Source organism: Canis lupus, chromosome 8 (assembly GCF_011100685.1).
Source record: "Canis lupus familiaris isolate Mischka breed German Shepherd chromosome 8, alternate assembly UU_Cfam_GSD_1.0, whole genome shotgun sequence".
NCBI classification, from domain to species: domain Eukaryota; kingdom Metazoa; phylum Chordata; class Mammalia; order Carnivora; family Canidae; genus Canis; species Canis lupus.
The window spans coordinates 53259880-53277145 of record NC_049229.1 but is presented as its reverse complement, the minus strand read 5'-3'; the positions used below and the strand labels follow the sequence as shown (position 1 = coordinate 53277145).

The 17266-nt window shown below is 34.5% G+C and overlaps 1 protein-coding gene and 1 long non-coding RNA gene across 28 annotated transcripts in view; one reads left to right on the top strand and one right to left on the bottom strand.

Moving 5' to 3' along the window:
* Nucleotides 1-17266, bottom strand: part of LOC102153427 — an 85386-nt gene that overhangs the window by 7062 nt on the left and 61058 nt on the right. For 6 of the 11 annotated variants that reach the window (XR_005363622.1, XR_005363623.1, XR_005363626.1 and 3 more), the window contains 6 exons: nucleotides 17177-17216; nucleotides 9134-9207; nucleotides 6228-6363; nucleotides 5482-6101; nucleotides 4546-4706; nucleotides 585-690 (listed from right to left, as the gene is read on the bottom strand). This is a non-coding gene — a long non-coding RNA (uncharacterized LOC102153427). The remainder of the gene's footprint in view (nucleotides 1-584; nucleotides 691-4545; nucleotides 4707-5481; nucleotides 6102-6227; nucleotides 6364-9133; nucleotides 9208-17176; nucleotides 17217-17266) is intronic. The other 5 variants (XR_005363630.1, XR_005363629.1, XR_005363627.1 and 2 more) reach the window with 3 other exon arrangements.
* Nucleotides 1-17266, top strand: part of CEP128 (centrosomal protein 128) — a 397326-nt gene that overhangs the window by 342367 nt on the left and 37693 nt on the right. For 14 of the 17 annotated variants that reach the window (XR_005363617.1, XR_005363618.1, XM_038545463.1 and 11 more), the window contains one exon: nucleotides 2879-2902. Coding sequence is in view for 14 of the 17 variants with exons in the window: in XM_038545463.1 (XP_038401391.1) it covers nucleotides 2879-2902 (24 nt within the window). In the remaining 3 variants the exon portion in view is untranslated. Of the gene's footprint in view, nucleotides 1-2878; nucleotides 2903-5456; nucleotides 5624-17266 lie in introns of those variants that run through there. The other 3 variants (XR_005363616.1, XM_038545475.1, XM_038545476.1) reach the window with 3 other exon arrangements.

Here is a 17266-nt window from a genome sequence, read left to right as displayed (position 1 = left end):
AGATATTTTGTTTGAGAATAAATATTTGCAGTAGCCTAATTCTTTTATATAGAGAATTATAATAACCTTATCTGCCAAAAAGGAAGTCATCCATTTAAATTTTCAAAGCATTTCTTAACTTTTAAAAGCAAGTTAGCAAGTTAAGTTCCTAAAGACTAGGAGTAGTTTCTTTGTATCGATAGCCTATGTATTAATACCAAAGAACTGTACAAGTTAGATGAAGCTCCCTAATTTGCAGTGATGGCTGGTATTCTATTAGCTGCTGTTGATTGGCAAATTGAATTATTGAAATTCAGGTTAATGAACTGAATTGCCTACTGCCCTAATGTTCTCATTTTGATAACATATTACATTTTTCATAGAAAGCTATCTCAGTACCAATTTGGAATGAAGTAGGTTATAGATGAAACGATGTAAGTAAATTGTATTGGAGTAAGTCATTTCTTCATCTTTATATTTTAACAAAATGGAGTTTTCTCTGATCATTTGTGTTCATAGTCTTAAAGACTAGGCACATGTCTTAGCATGGATTGCTACAACAAATTACCATGGACTGGGTAGTTTAAACAACGAACATTTCTCACAGTTGCGGAGGCTGAGGAAGGAGTCCAAGATCAAGATGCTGGCAGATTCAGTCCTTGGTGAGGGCCTTCTTCCTGGCTGTGGATGGCCATCTTTTTTCATCATATCCTTACGTGGCAGAGAGCAGAAGAGAAACAGACATTCTGTGTCACTTCTTATAAGGGCACTTATCCCATCATGAGGGCTCCTCATGAACTAATTATCTCCCAAAGGTCCGATCTCTAAAATGCCCTCACATTGGGGATTAGGGTTTCATTACATAAATTCTGTGAGGATACGAAGATGCAGTCTGCAATGGTGTGTATTTCTTTTAAAATCTTGTAACAAATATTCAAGTAAAATGAAGACCTTGATACATAAATTATATCAGTTTATCTTTGCCAAACACTGAGATCTGAATTAAGACAGACAAAATTTAATTCTGCTGTTTTGACATCATATGAAATCTCTGATTTCAAGCTAGTTTATGTGTGCTTTTAAAACTAGTATGTTTGCTTTGAGAATGTGCTAATCCTAAATAATATGAGCCCATAAATATATAGTATGGGGGAAACTTAAGGCCCAAATAGTGGCTGTAAATATTTTAAGCCTTCCAAGATGGTTCACATAAATGTGATACTGCCCAAAGGCTATTTCTGTCTCTGTAAGGTATCTAATGAGGTTCTTCTGTTCAATCTGCAAAGGATGATAAAGCATTGCTGAATGGTTTTGTCCCAGATGGACTGTGAATTAGATGCCTGGTAACAATAGATCAAAGCCCCCTTGAGGCATTATCATATGCATTTATTATGAAGCATTCAAAAGTGACAGTACACAAGTCACCAACAAAACAGCAGTTATTTCATGAAAATTATGGGGGCACGGGTGAAGTTCTCTCAAGTATGCCAACAAAATGCAATTAAAAAACAGATTATATTGCTAGGAACAGTCTGCTTTGGGCTGATTTTGCATAATATATTCATTTAACTTGTACCCACATAGCAAAATGTTTAAAGGGTAGAAATGTTCAACTCAGTTTCCCAGTTTGAGGATAGGAGGTTGGATTGTGAAAGTCCTCAAAGGCAAGGCCTCTCTGTGTTAGGTAAGACTGGGAGTATGCAATTAAACAGATTATATTGCTAAGAACAGTCTGCTTTGGGCTGATTTTGCATAATATATTCATTTAACGTGTACCCAGATAGCAAAATGTTTAAAAGGTAGAAATGTTCAACTCAGTTTCCCAGTCTGAGGGTATGAGGTCAGATTGTGGAAGTCCTCAAAGGCAAGGCCTCTCTATGTTAGGTAAGACTGGGAGTATGGCAGTGATTGCCAAGTTCTTGCTGCTCCTAAGTGTCCTGAGTCCACTTCAGTCCCTGTAAGACTCCAAGAGAGCCGAGCTGAGTATAGCTCTCTCTAGCAGTTTCCCCGTTTGCCTCTTAGGACAAATGATTATCTTGATTAAACAAAAAGCAAATCCAGATTTCACACATCTCCTCCCATTTCTTAAAATGAAAGAAGAGAAGGAAAAGTGGCTTTGATCTTCTCAAAAAAGATGGCTTTCTATTTTCTTAAATCTTTAGACTCACCTCTGTCAAATTCAGCCTCTTTTAATTGGTAAAGACTTCCTGTATGTAGCTGTCAGCTCTGAAAGGAGTTGAGAATCCAGCGATCCGTTTTGAGAATGCAACCATTACTTAATCGTTCAGCTTTTTAGCCATATTGTCAGTTACCCTTTTTAAAACCCAGATTTCTGTGAAACCTTCAAAGATACTATAGATGAAGAAGGTCCATCTGGCTTCAAGATTGGCTTCATGTAACATCTTTCTTGTTTATTTTTCCTGCCTTGTTTCACTTAACAAATTACTTCTTAATTTTAATTGATTGAGTTATTCTTCATGTCTGAACTTTACTTTCCAAATCACGCTTTGTGGTGTGTATCTGAGAGCTGGTATGTGTGCTACAGTCTTTTTTTATGTCACTACTATCATCTAGTTGTTCATATATTCAAACGTATGTAATACTTATAAGTCCTTAAGTAGATAATTTTGCCAATGCAAAAGTGATTCACTGTACTTGAGTTTATGATATTTACCATTAAACCTTGCAGTCCTAATGCTAACTGAGATAAGTACAGTGATACAGTGATCCTTTCATGACTCTAATGTAGAAATCATCCTGAGTAGGAGTTTTCATTTTTTAAGATTTTCAAAAACATCATTATTAATAGAGGATAAGTAGACAATCTGAAAGTTGAGTAAACTTGAAGTGATTTTTAATAGCTTTGTTTTAATAATTCTGCATTATGCTTTATTTGCAGGACCGTGTAAATGCATTAGAAACGGTAAGTTGGGGCATTTTTTTTCTCCTTCTGTCAGAATTACTGCTGTGTCCTGAGGGGATTTCAGATCACTCCCCAAAAGAAGCAGTTCCAGAAAGCATTTCTAAAACTACATCTAGGATTCAAAGGGGAAAATAAACTAAACTATACCTGAAAGGTATGTGGATACAGATTTTTGAAGTGAAAAAAGAGAAAAAAACAAAAATGTACATATTTAAGTGTTCACTGCTCTTTCAAGACTGATGATCCTAAAATGTACTAATCTATGGAAAATGTAATCAGTTTAAATGTAATCAATATACTATATATTTGCATCTGTATTTCCCAATCACTAAAAGGACTGGTTGATCAAAAGCTGAGATTGGGATGCTGTTTATACTTTGAAGTGCAGATATTCAACCTCAGTATTTTTGTGTATTGTTTTCACCAATACCCAAATAACCAAAATAATGTTAAAAGCTGGTCAGCCTTTTCTCAATAACCTTATTTGTAGGAGTCTAGCATTAGAGAATAAATTTGTTAAGATGCATGAATGTGAAGACTATGCACTTGCAATATTTATTGTGAAATTATTTATTTTAAATGATTTTAGGAAAAAATGGGGGCAGCTTATTGTTTGACAATATAGTAATGAATGGTTAGATAAAGTGTGGACTTTCCACCCAACATGCCACTGTGATTACAGAAAAGGCTTATAATAGAAAACAAATTGGAAAAAAAAATCATGTGTATTTCAGTGATAGGCATATGAATAAAGAGTAGAAGAGACTGGGGTACCTGGGTGGCTTAGTTGGTTAAGCATTTGCCTTCCGCTTGGGTCATGATATCAGGGTCCTGGGATTGAGCCCCTCATCAGGCTGCCTGCTCAGTGGGGAATCTGTTTCTCCCTCTCCCTCTGTTCCTCACTCATGCTCCCTAGCATGCTCTCTCTCAAATAAATAAGTAAATAAATTAAAGAATAGAAGAGACTGAGCAAAACTCATGCAAGTGACTTGTTAGACCAAAGTTAGGACTGTGATTTCATTCCTTTCTCTATTTTCTCAAGTTTTATAAAATACTATATTACTTTTATAAATAAACCTTTTTGTAATAAAAACCACGTGAATTGGAAGAATTGTAAAATAAATTATGATACCACCTTACGATGAAAGATTATTCGGCCATAAAAAGTCATATTTTTCAAAAGTAAATATTGTCATGCTGTTATATGGGGGGAGAGGGCAGTAGAATCTACAGGTATATAAACAGTATGATACAAATATTGAATATTTTGTGTTAAAAAAGACTTTCAGAAAGCAAGCACACAAAATATTAAGAATGACTTGGGACTAGTGGTGATTTTTCTTTTTTCTTTGTATGTTTTTAATGAACAGGAAAAAAATAAGAAACCTTTAAACAATGTGGCTAATAAAGAATAAAATATTTATTTTGTGAATGTAAGAAATGGAAAGATGCTAATGGAGCACATTTTAGTCCTGTGTAAGCAAGTGATTTTGATTGACAGTGTCCAGACTCTAGTGGATAAATAATCTATTCCTTAGATTTAACTGGGCCATTTGGAAATTACACTGACCTTCTCAGTTTCAGTATGATGACATTGTAGGTGAATAAAATGTTTAGTGTTCTTCCACATATATTTTACTTACCCTTAGGAGGTGTCTTGCCAACAGAATTTGGCTTGTGAATTAAATGGTCTTTTTAAAAGTATGAACAAAAACAGAAATTTTGAGACTGAGGACTTGGGTTCAGCATACAAAATGCCACTTATACAACATTTAGCAAGTCATTTCTTTCTTGATTCCTTCATCTGTAAAAATGATAATAATAATTAAACTTACTTTGTCAGGTTGTTGTGAGAATTAAAAGGCAAAATATATGTGAAAATAATTAGGGCCAAACAAATGTTAGGTTATCATTATGTGATTGCTTATTATTTCTTATGTAATCATTTTAATTATACCAGTATGCCGTGCAAAACTGAAAATTATACAAACAACAACCAGAAGCCTATAAATTTTAGTAGCATTTGTTAGTCTTGTATTTATATAATCTCTTTACTAAAAGTACTATGGAGTATGATTTTAAGTGCCTTATTCTGAGGGTTCCTTTAGGAATTAAGGTAAAAATAAAAAATCATCATGAGTAAAATAAAATTGATTAAATGGACGAGGTTTTTTAAAGTAGCAGTTTTCTCAAGATGGTTTTAATTTGAAATAATTATCATAAGTAAAACCATAAAAATGAAAATGCTTAGTAATAATGTTAATGTTCAAATATTATGAAGTTCTTTGACTTCATATGGCACTATAAGCAGCAGATTTAATACACTTGGTAGACTATTCAACTGGTAGAGTGTTTTATAGTTCATAAAATCAAATATGCTGAACGTAATCTCAAGATCATTTATTTGTCTCTCACCACTCAACACTTAAACCATATAAAAGTGTTGGTGGTCTACATTTGGTTGGGTTGGTATTAACATAAAAAGTGTTGAATGTAGGATGTATGTTATGGTGTTAGAAATTTGTAAAAGTTTGAAATTTCATTGTTTCATTAGGAGATTTGAAAGGTTCAGTACTTACAATACATGAAAATAAGATGGTCTTTTCCTCAATATGAACACCTTGATTTTTTGGCTTGTCACCAGTGATCCAAATGCTTATGTCACGTTCATGTGTCCACTTTTCTCCTCTTCCTCAACTTTTCCCTCTCCTTCACTAGCAGGTAAGCTTCTTGGATTAGAAATTCCATTTTATTTGCAAAAACATCCCAGAGGCTATCAAAAACTCCTTATATACATTGGACAATGTATGAGCTTTTGTAGAAGGAGAGAATGAAGGCCAAACTGTGCATATATGACCCTCACATAAGACTTTTTGTGAATAGAGGTAGATACAGAAACCAGTTCAGTAGTTGAGGGAAAAATTCCCCAGAAGCACATCAATTTATTTTCTTTCCCTAGCCTTTCCTATTAGTATTATACTTTATTTGATGTTTCACAAAAGCTCTTATGATCCTCATTAAAGTTTAATGTGAAGTTTTAGGAAGGAACCAGCTTTCAGCCAAAATAAAGCAGGTTGATTCCCAAAAAAAAAAAAAACCTGGAAAAAAAAAATCTCGACTGATAGCCCCAGTTGATGAGCCGTGGATAAGACATAGCAGTGGATATTTATTTGATATTATATAAGGCACTGTGTTGACGCTGAAGGGAAGAAAAGAAAAATCTGTGATCAGTTCTCTCAAGGAACCTTTACTTTCATTGAGGAGAGAAGTTACTTACATGTAAATAAATTAATTATATAAGATAAAAATACAGTGTCTACACCACCTGAATAAAACACGATGCATTTTGTAGGAACGAGGACATGATGGAGGAGATTAGATTCATCGCTGAAATGTGAAGAATTAGTCGTTGCAGGCAGAAAGAGCTAGAGAAAGCATCCCATGTTGGGGCTGCAATCAAACTTTGAAGATAGTAAGGAATAAACAGTTTGTTAAAAGAATATTTTTCAAAAAAAAAGTAAAATTATGAAATCATGGCTCTTACACAAATACGAACTGAAATCATGACAAATGTGTTTAACTCATTAATTAATGAGAGAATGAGAAATATGTTACAAGTGACTTAAAGGAGCAAAGAGCCACACAGATGTAGGTACTATAGTGCTGAAGTGAATTTAAAATTGATGCAAAACTGGCTTCTTCCAAATGAAGAAAATCAATTGAACCTCCCAGACAACATTGTTTTGCATGTCTGTGAACAAAAATTATTTGCATTCTGTCAGTTACCTACTACTACAAGAGTTAAAGTGGTAGCATGCCATTTAGACAATAGGGAGCCACTAATGGTTTCTTATCAGGGCTTGTGGAGCAGTAAATGTGGTGTGTAGGAATGCAAATGTTGTAGTTCCGTGCAGGGCAGAGTGCAGTGGAGAAAGTCTGCGGGTAGGAATAGAGGAAAGTGCATGTTGGAGATATTGCAACTTTAGAAATGTGCTCCAAAAATTAGGGATTGGGCACTTGGTGCCAAAAAGGCAGGGTTAAATGGATGCCCTTGTTTAGAGAAGGGAACTAGTGAACTTGCTAAGTAGGAGGTCAAGGGTGAAGAGGAGATAGAGACAGTGCAGTAAGTCATTTGAGGAAGCTCAAAAGGAATATAAGACAATTCAGACTGGAGATACAGATGGAGTTTTTCATGTCGACTCTCCAATCTGTCTTTAATTTCATTTTCATTAATACTATGATAATCACACACCTTCATATTAGAGTTAGGTGTGACTTTAGTTAATAGAGAACTCCAAAAGTAATAGTGGATTAAGCAAGATAGAAATTTATTTCTCTCTTGTCTAACAATCCAAATATATGGTTTCTATGACAGACATGGTGTCAGAAACCCAGGCTACTTTTGTCTTTTTGCTCCTCTGTCTCTCCTCAAAATACTGCTTCCCATTGTGATCTAAGACACCTATACCACCTCCAGCCCTTATATTTGCATTGTAACAGAACAAAAGAAAGAAAGGGAGAGCACATAACTTCCCTTTAGTAGAAATTAGAATTTGCATATTTTATGTCTATCCATTTCCGGGCCAGAATTCAGTGATAAGAATTATGTAACTAGCTCTGGGATTCAAAAAAAGAGAATCAGATAAGCCATAGACTTTTGGAAATTTCTTTTTTTTTTTAAGATTTTATTTAAAAAAAAGATTTTATTTTTATTTATTCATGAGAAACACAGAGAAGAGAGACAGAGAGAGAGAGGCAGAGACACAGGCAGAGGGAGAAGCAGGCTCCATGTAGGGAGCCTGACATGGGACTTGATCCTGAGTCCTCAGGATCACGCCCTGGGCTGAAGGCAGTGCTAAACCGCTGAGCCACCCAAGCTGCACAACTTTTGGAAATTTCAAAGTAAATTTTTAAACAACTCAAAGTCAGAAAATAAATTATAGTAGAAATTCTGAAATACATAGAACTGAATAATAGCAACACTGTGTTATAAAATATGAATGCTACAGCAAAAGTAGTATTTATGGGGAAACTTAATGATTTATATGCTTTTATAAGAAAAGAAAGATAAAAAATGAGCTTATCACCCAACATAAGAAATTAAAGCATGACACAAACACCTTAAAAAAAAAAGAGCAAAAGACAGGAAAAGATAGAGAAAGGATTATAATGAATAGAAAACAAACATGCAACATGCAGGGCTAATAAAGCAAAGCTGGTTTTTTAAAAAGAACAAAAACGACCAATATCCAGCATGACTGATGAAGAAAAAAAAAAGATACAAATGAATAATACGGGGCGCGCCTGGGTGGCTCAGTGGTTGAACATCTGCCTTTGGCTCAGGTCGTGATCCCGGTGATCCCAGAGTCCTGGGATCGAGTCCCACATCAGGCTCTGTGTGGGGAACCTGCTTCTCCCTCTGCCTACATCTCTGCTTCTGTGTGTGTCTCATGAATCAATAAATAAAATCTTTAAAAAGAAAATGAATACTACAAGAATGAAAAAGTGGATGTAACTATAGCTATTGAAAATTTAACCACATACAAGGGTATTGTGAATTAGTTTGCAATTATACATTTGCAAATTAAGAGAAATAACTAAATTCCTAGAAAAATACAATTTTCCAGAACTAAGAAGAAATAATATAGCATAAGTAAATTTTTAAAAATAATAAGTATCATCAACATTTTTTAATCAATTACAATTTTCTCCAGAAGGGCCACCAAGCCTAAATAAATTTTTAGATAAGTTCTACCAAATGTTATGGGAACAGATGATTTTAATTTTATAAAAACTCTTCCAGAAACTAGAAAAAGAGGGAATATGCCAAACTCATTATGAGTTGGCATAACCTTCGAGACAAAACCAGACATAGAAAGTATAAATAAGGGAAATTAAGGGACTTTTCATGCATTAACATGGATGCAAAAATATTATACACAAAATATTAGCAAAATAAATCCGGGATGTATTAAAAGGATAATTCATCATGAATAAACTGAGTTTATTCCAGGAATTCAGAGTTGGTTTAATATTAGAAAATCAATCAATGTAATTTACCATGTGACAGATTAAGGAGAAATAAATTTAATATGGTCATCTCAGTAGATGAATAAGAAGCATTTACTCTCATGATATCATTATCATCCTCAAAAACCTTTTAGCAAACTAAGAATAAAAGAGAATTTACTAATTTAAATCATATGAAAAAAACCCAATGGCAAACCTTACCTTAGCATTTTGAAAGTCCTCCTTTGAGACCGGAACAAGAAAAGGATGCCCCATTCCACAGCTTCTATTAGATACTATGCATGCCAGAGCAGTGAAACTATCATTATTTTCTAAATAGTGTTACTGTCTATATAAAAAGCTCTAAAAAGATCCAAAAGGATTTAGCTGATGTGACCACATTGAAATTAAGAACTTCTGTAAGTCAAAAGGCAACATAAAAAGAGGGAAAAGAAAAGCATACTTAGACTATATTTGTGGCAAAATATATAGCTGAGTAGCAATTTGTATCCAAATCAATTTATATCCATCCAAATTTTATTGCCAACAAAGCAATTAGAAAAAGAGAAACAACCCAGATTTCAAAAAAAAGCAGAGGTTAAAATATATGAGCAAGAATTTCAGTTGAAAAAGAAATATGTGAACATATTCAGGTTCATTAATAAACAGGGAAATGCTAATTAAAATGACAAAGAATTGTCATTTTCTTCAAACTTCATGTATATATTTTACATAGTCTTTTGTGCCTGTGACACGTTTTGCCAAAACAGAGGGAATGGAAATGTGTTAGCAGAACTTTTTTTTCCCCTAATTTTATGATGAAATAATTCATGCTGTCCCTGAGGGTAATGTTCAAAGATAGCTGGTGAGTTAGTCTTCAAACTGGAGCAGTACACTCCTAAGAGTATGCAAATATTTTCCAAGGGATCTTGAGATGCCAATAGCTTTAAGAGAATTCATCTTTAAGTCCTTAGCTTCTATAGGCATTTGGAGCAGAGTCCTAAAATGACTGCTTGAAGAAGCCAAGTTTTCCTATTCAATCTCTTTCCACTTTACAAAAGAATGGCCTACCTTTCACCTCTCCTGGGTTCCATGATGGGAGATTCCCCGAGGCATTTCAGGGTGCCAAAGGAGGGACACTTGAGGGACACTTCATGTCGTCTTTAATCAAGTCACTAAGGTAACACTCCTTGCTCCTCTTAGTCATACATATATTTTTGATAAGATAAAGAGTTTTATTCGATATATGAGGTATTAGAAGAGGGTGTTCTGAAATCAACATAAATTGTTGATTGATGTTGAGGGAGAGTAATGACAATTATATGACCTTACCTCTTTTACCACCCTACTATGATCAGAGAATGTATAGCCCTAGAAAACAAAACTGATTGTTGGAAAGAAATACTTGAAAGTGTCTTATTTCATCCAGGTGACAAACTTTGGCCTGGCTCCATGTCTTATTTATTTATCTGTCTTAGAATTATAATTCAAAAGGGAGTCAACAGAGGGCACATTTACACATTTTATAGAATTGAGAAATGAAGTCAGACTTTTTTTTCTGCCAAAAAGCAAGCCTGATCTGGCTGATTGGTTTGACAATAAGGACTAGCTTTGCCAATCTGCAACCCTTAAGGTTTTGATGAAAATATATTTAATGTTAATATAAAATGAAAGTATTAAAAATTTAGGCTGTTAGAATGGTATTAACAGTAGCAAGATTTTTACTTTTCTCAATACTTTTTGCATATGTAGAATTCAATGAAATTCCTCTAAGCAAAAGAACACTTGTAATCATTTGACAAGTCATGGTAGTAAATAAAGCCTCTTTCATATACCTTCCAAAACAGAAAGTGGATGACTTTAATAACCACATTACAGTCCTTTGGCGAGTCAAGTGGTTTCTAATTCTTTGCTTTCAACAAAATTGAAAGAGGACCTAATCGAGCTGATCATTAAAATTAATTTTTGATGACAGATCACTATGTAATCTTTGCCATAAAACTAGGAAGGCATTCAAGAAATTGAGTGACATTGTTATAACCAAACTACTTTCATTCTCATGTACTTTTTTATGTGAACAAGATTTCTCAGTGATTAAATCTATAGAAACAAACAAAAAAAAAACCCACCCAGAAATAGAAATGAAATATAACCCTGTCTTATTTTTAAAAGTTAGCACTTACCCTTGGGTACATGAGCTAATTGAGTACAGGAGAAGAGAAAGCAGTATCCATCCCATTAAGGGAAATACTTTTAGAAGCTTTGAGGTCTTTATATAGTTTACATTTAATAATTTTTCTCAAAAATATTAATAGACCTAATATTGTAATGATAATTCAAGCTATAAAAATATGTAACAGAGCATTATGGTCACGGGGCGTTTTAGAAATTAATTTTTCTCTCTGTATATATACATTTTTGTTACAGAGAAGATGAAGTATGATAGGATAGCCAATAAAAATGACTTTCAAGCATAAATATTTTTTATATTAGGTTAAAAGTCTGCTGGGAAAAATAGATGGGAAATAAATTCAAAGGGCAAAAGAACAATATAAAATTTCTGTCTTTTAAGGAGGATCTTATTTAGTTATTTTGTCAGTGGATAAATGGTGGTAACAAATTATTGAGGTACTTAAAGTTTCCTGGGTAAGTTTATACGAGTAATATAAGAGTTTTATTTGAAAATGTCAGTATTTACAATATTCCAGAAATTTCATCCTTTGCAGCTACCTAAATTTATGATAAAAAACGTTTAGAAAACTTAAAAATGTATGTGTGGGGGTGGAAGGTAAGGGATATACATAGCTTTAAAAATATTTTAGGGAGTATCTACTCAAAATTTTGAAAATCATTGACTTAGAGCAAATGTATAATAATATAGCTGTAATTTGTCATTATTTAATGCGCTTCTCAAAGCCAAGTGACCTAAAACAATCCAATCTCCCTTGTTTTCAGTGTGTACTAAAAGAGATGGTATAACTGATAGGATAAATCTAACCTGTAGCAATATGGAGAAATATATACATAAATTTACCTATATTGAGAAAAAAATTGCACAACACTGGAAAACTCTTGGAAATATGGTTTGGTTTTTTTTTTTTTTTTTTTAACTGTTGGGGCCTTTAGCACACCTCCAAAGGATTCATTCAGCTAATACTACAAATTTGAACTATGCACACCAGTAGATCTTCAAGACCTTGGTGTCCAAGAGTACAAGAGAATGCCAGTGTGTCTCTGTGGAAATCACCAAGTCACGCTATATATCCTTCCTTTACATGTCTGCCATTACAGTAGACAATTGCTGTTGGAGTTTTTATTTTTAATTATTTCCTTCCCACTTGAGCCAGCACTAATTGTGCTTCATCCTCCTACATGTGTGATCCACTCTTCAAGCACATACGTTGTTGAAGAAGGACCACCATTCTTTGTGAGAACACCAAATTCTCCTTTATGGCACTTAGGAGTATATGGTGCCAATAGAGTTAATGTACTTCCCGAAGTGTCCTGGTTAAGCTCAGGAAATAACTGACTCAAGTATGTAAATCTGGCCAAATAACTGTTAATTATTTGCAGTGCTTCTTCTAAGTATTTGTAAGAATCTTAAAGCTAAGTAAAACTTGCCTTTATCTCTTTGTAAAGCCAGAACTTGCTGTTTCAAAACCAAAGATCAGGCTAGGTTCATTTTTGGTTTTGCCAAGGCTATGAGCCTCTCATTGAAGTTGCCTGAAAGGTTCAGTCAAATTGGCTTTACACCAAATAAAACGCAGTGTGCTCTGTACAGTTTTGACCCAGAATCAGGTGAATCTCAGCAGTTTTGGCTGAGCTACATTGTAAAATTTTGGATTTGTTCGAACTTGACACTTCCTGGGAACCCATTCAAACTGAAACCGGAAAAAGTTTTTGCACAAACCCTGTCCTAGCCCGTTCTGCCAAGTTTCCCACTGCTCTAATGTTAGTCTACCTTCTGTATATTCGCATTGAGGGCAAACGGAAATATCCTCATGAATCTCTCATGAGGGATCTTGGTTGAAACAATCTAGACATTCTCCTTTCACCACCTTGTCCTGAAACACAGAGCCTGTTTTCTACATTCGTCAGTATTGAAATATGTATGTTTTCCAATAATGGGGCATCTTCAAAGGGTTAAATTTCTAAAACATGACTGTATTTAAGGTCAAGCAAAGAAAATGCTATTCAGACAAATAAGCTGTGTGTTCAGAGTTGCAACCTTGTGGCAAAAGGTGATGACCAATTTAAAAATGTAAGACTTCCTTCAGCCTGCAAAAATGGTTTCTTACAGCCCTGTCAGGTTTCTCATAAATACGGTGACATAGGGAAAGTGTCATTGAGAAATTATATAATGAATACAGCTTCACCAGCAGATGGATTTGATATTATCGAATTGCTCAGTGTTTGGAGGCCAGACTGATGGCTTCATATTTGATGCTGATAGGTAGTCATACCGCCCATCTCACTGCCTTGCTAGACAGGGTGTTTCATAGCCCTGCTCTAACTACTATCAATAACATAGTGCATTCTCTCCATAAGAAACTCTTGCTTTATACTGTGAAGATAATACGAGAGTATATTACAAAACTCAATAGAAGTATCTTTCTGAAAAAATATAATACATAGAAGGAATACTTCCTGTTTTCTAGAAGAGAACATATGGGGGTGAAATCTCAGAACAATAGTGTATTAAGTCTTTTTTTAAGATCCTAACTTAACCATAAAACAAAATATTGGTATTATACCCTTAATATATGCTTGGTGGGAATAGTGTGATACATTTTTGAAGTAGCCTTTAAATAGAAAGCTAGCTGATTTGGGGTATTTTCATTTTGTGTATCTAGTTTTAACCAGTTTTAAGTTTCAGCTGAAAATTATTACATGCCTGGTTTAAATGATGGTGATATGGTAAAAATAGCATCTGATTCAGAGAAAAGCTAGGTTCTGGTCATATATCTACCATGGCCAGACACATGATTCTGAACAAGTTGTTTCATCTCTCTAAATTTCAGTTTCCTAAAAATAAATAAATAAATAAATTTCAGTTTTCTTATTTTTTTAATGATTGGGCTGGGCTAGGTGATATGCGAAAGGTCCCCTCCTTAGTAGGCTCTAGTCTAGTCTAGGAGGAATTAAAAATCTGGTCTTCAAAATTTCTAACTTACCAATAGTTGCTATCAAATAATGTACCTGATTTACTCACACAATATTATATAACAGATACTTGTTTAATCTCTACCATGTTTATACCTCTCAGTGTGCAGCAGGTTAGGTCCCAACTGTCCTGAATCCCACATTTTAGGTAACATTACAACTGGAAGGAGTCTTAAAGATCCTTTTCAAAACCTTTTCCCTACAGACAAGCAGTCAGGAGACCAAAGAAGTTTATGAATTGCCAAGTGTGATAAAACCAGGGCTAGAATTCAAGTGTCCCGATTAGTGACACCGTGTTCTTTCCATTCCACATACTCTTGTGATTGGTGAGAGTAATGAAGACATGAGTAAAGAACACTTTATAAGTGTCTGGTGAATGTGCACAATGAAGAGGAAGGAAATCAACAGCCAGATCCTGTATTTACCTTGAGTAGGGCAAGAAGGGTGGACTTATAAAAAGGACATTGACATTAATGGGCCATATGTAGGATTGTCAAAATATGCCCTCAATATATTGGTAAGGTTTTATAAAGCAACTTTGAAATAATTTTCTTCTTTTTGAATTTTGAAGAAAAGAGTTGCCGTGCTCCTAGGTTGCATTACTAGTTCTGTCTTGAGCTTGCTCAGTGATATTAAATGCCTCAGTTGGTCTGTTTTACTTTCTGCATCTGCATACCAACCTAATTCTACTTACACAAGTGTTTATAAAGTTTGTTTAGGGCTTTTAATAAACTTTGATCTCAGATGAAAGGCTGGAGAGAGCATAAATTGTCACTATTAGCACTATTAATATAAATATCCAAAGTGGTCTTACATTAATTATTTAACATTAGTGAACGATTTCAACCTATCATTGCCCCCAATTACATTATATTTGAACATCAAACAGTAAAAGGCCAAACCATCAAAATAGCCCTTCCCTCATTATTCTCTTCAGGCTCTGTTCCTAATTATTTTGCATAGCTGTATTACATAAATGGTTTTCTGGAGCTTTTTAAATGTTTTCACTGTCATCTCACTATTTACCTATCCACAGCAAAGGCCATTGAAACACATCCTTGACTTGTTTCATTGTCATCAGATGTTAACCAGACTGTCTAAAACACATTAAGTATAGATTCACTGACAAAACATCTTGAGTCTCTGAACTACTCCCTTTACATTTTTTCAGAAAACTTCCTATTTTCATCATTTGTATTTCTCTATCATTTCTAACTCAAAACTTGTTTTGCTCTATGATACCTCAAGGCTCCTCATTAGACATGGGTTTAGTCTTGGAGAAGAGTGTATTTGTTCACAGTTGAGTGAGAGGGAAAGGCAAAAGGCAGGTGACCTCTGAATTTCTGAGAGAATGATTAGAATTTGATGGACTGGGAGTTAGAAGATTTGGTTGTGAGCCCTGGCTCTTTTACGGTGGCAACTCATTTAACTTCTCTGAGCCTAATTTTTCTGTTATCGATAAAATGAGCTCAATACTTTTCCTGCTTATCTCACAGTTTTGTGGAGAAGAACAAATGAGATAATGGAAGGGAAAGTCCTTTTCTAATTTTTAAAAATATTCCTCCTTTATGTGTATGTTACCTTCAGCAGTCACAGAAGCAGTGTATAGACTAGAAAGTTCAGGCTCATTAATCAGGACATTTGAATTTTGGTGTGAGTTTCACCACAAAAGTTATGTGTCTAGACACTCTATGTTATGTGAAGTTTACCTACAAAATTTAATTCACTTGTTTCAGATGGTAGCTCTGAGACATACAGATTTACAGATCTTACTTAATAATCCTAGTAATTTTAGTTCAACCCCCAGATTTGGTTGACCTGTGGTGTAGGACTCAGTTTTTTTTAAAGCTCCCCCAGATAAGTCTAATGTGCAGTTGTGATTGAGAAATCACAGATTTTGGCCATTGTCCACATGCGTTATGGTCCATCTCTTAGAGCCTGGTGCTACTTTGTCTTCATGCCTATTGGATTTAGTCCTATTCATTTCCACTGACTTAAATTCATGCCTTTTTGACCGAAAGTATTATGTATTCTGTCTCCAGTATTTCTTCTTTCTAGTTTACTAAACCAGTTATAAGATTCTTTCTCAGACACTGTTTTCCTTAATTTTTCAAGAATCTTTCTAAAATTTAAATTTGCTGGACTTAACTTCAAGGGCAAATTTACCCAGTCACGAATTTGCCAAATGGCTAATTCTCTGATTTTAACAAATTTTAACAAACTGGCCAGTTTATTAAAACAACACTTTTGGAAACTATATGAACAGTTACAAAACAAGTTGTTTTGTACATCAATATGTTGGGAAAATTGGCTATTTAATCAAGTTACTTTTGGCAAAGTGACTAAGGTTATGTCGATTACCTGTCTTCCTCATTTCTTGTTTCTCCGTGTACTACTTTTGAGTTAATCCCCTTTGTAGCATCATGCTCTTTACCATTCAGTCACCTCCCCATTCAAAGTGTGGGCCGAGTGGGAAGCAAGTCTTCTCACAGGCAGTGCTGTACATGTGTCGTGAACTGTCATCATCAGACTCCCCCCGCCCCAGCCCCCCAGGAAGGCTCCAGGGGAAGAGAAATTTGGCACTAAACAGATAAAGAGGATTCTGAGATGATAAAAGATGGAGAGCTTTAAAAGGGTGATTTAATCTTTACTGTACCAATTGGACCCAGTCTTGGTTTTTCCATTCCTTTTGGTAAGTATTGATTTTTGTTGTTGTTTTTACTTTTATTCTTTTTCAAATATCTTCTGAAGAATAAAGAGAATTTTTCCTCATATTTCAAAGAGAAAAAATTGATTCTGTCTTGCAAATACCACATGGGTCTATTGTACCATGTTATAAATCTAAGATACATAATGGATCTTGGTGAGCTTATTTTCTCAAAACATTTTCCTGTTTCACCATCCTAGGAATTATTTTATTGTTATTCATCAATTGTTCCCAACTATGCTAGAAAAAACTAAAATAGTATGAAAGGGGAAGAATAATGAAATCATACAGAAGGATTTGCAATAAGTGGACTAAATCATTACTATTACATAATATTTCAGTTTTCTTACTGTGTTTTCCAAAGTCTATCAAGAAATGAAGAGATTTTACCTTACCTGCACTTTACCAGGTTATCCTGACACACTTTGATGGATGCTGGAAGAAGACACAAGACAAAAGACTATTACTCACAGCACAGCAGGCCA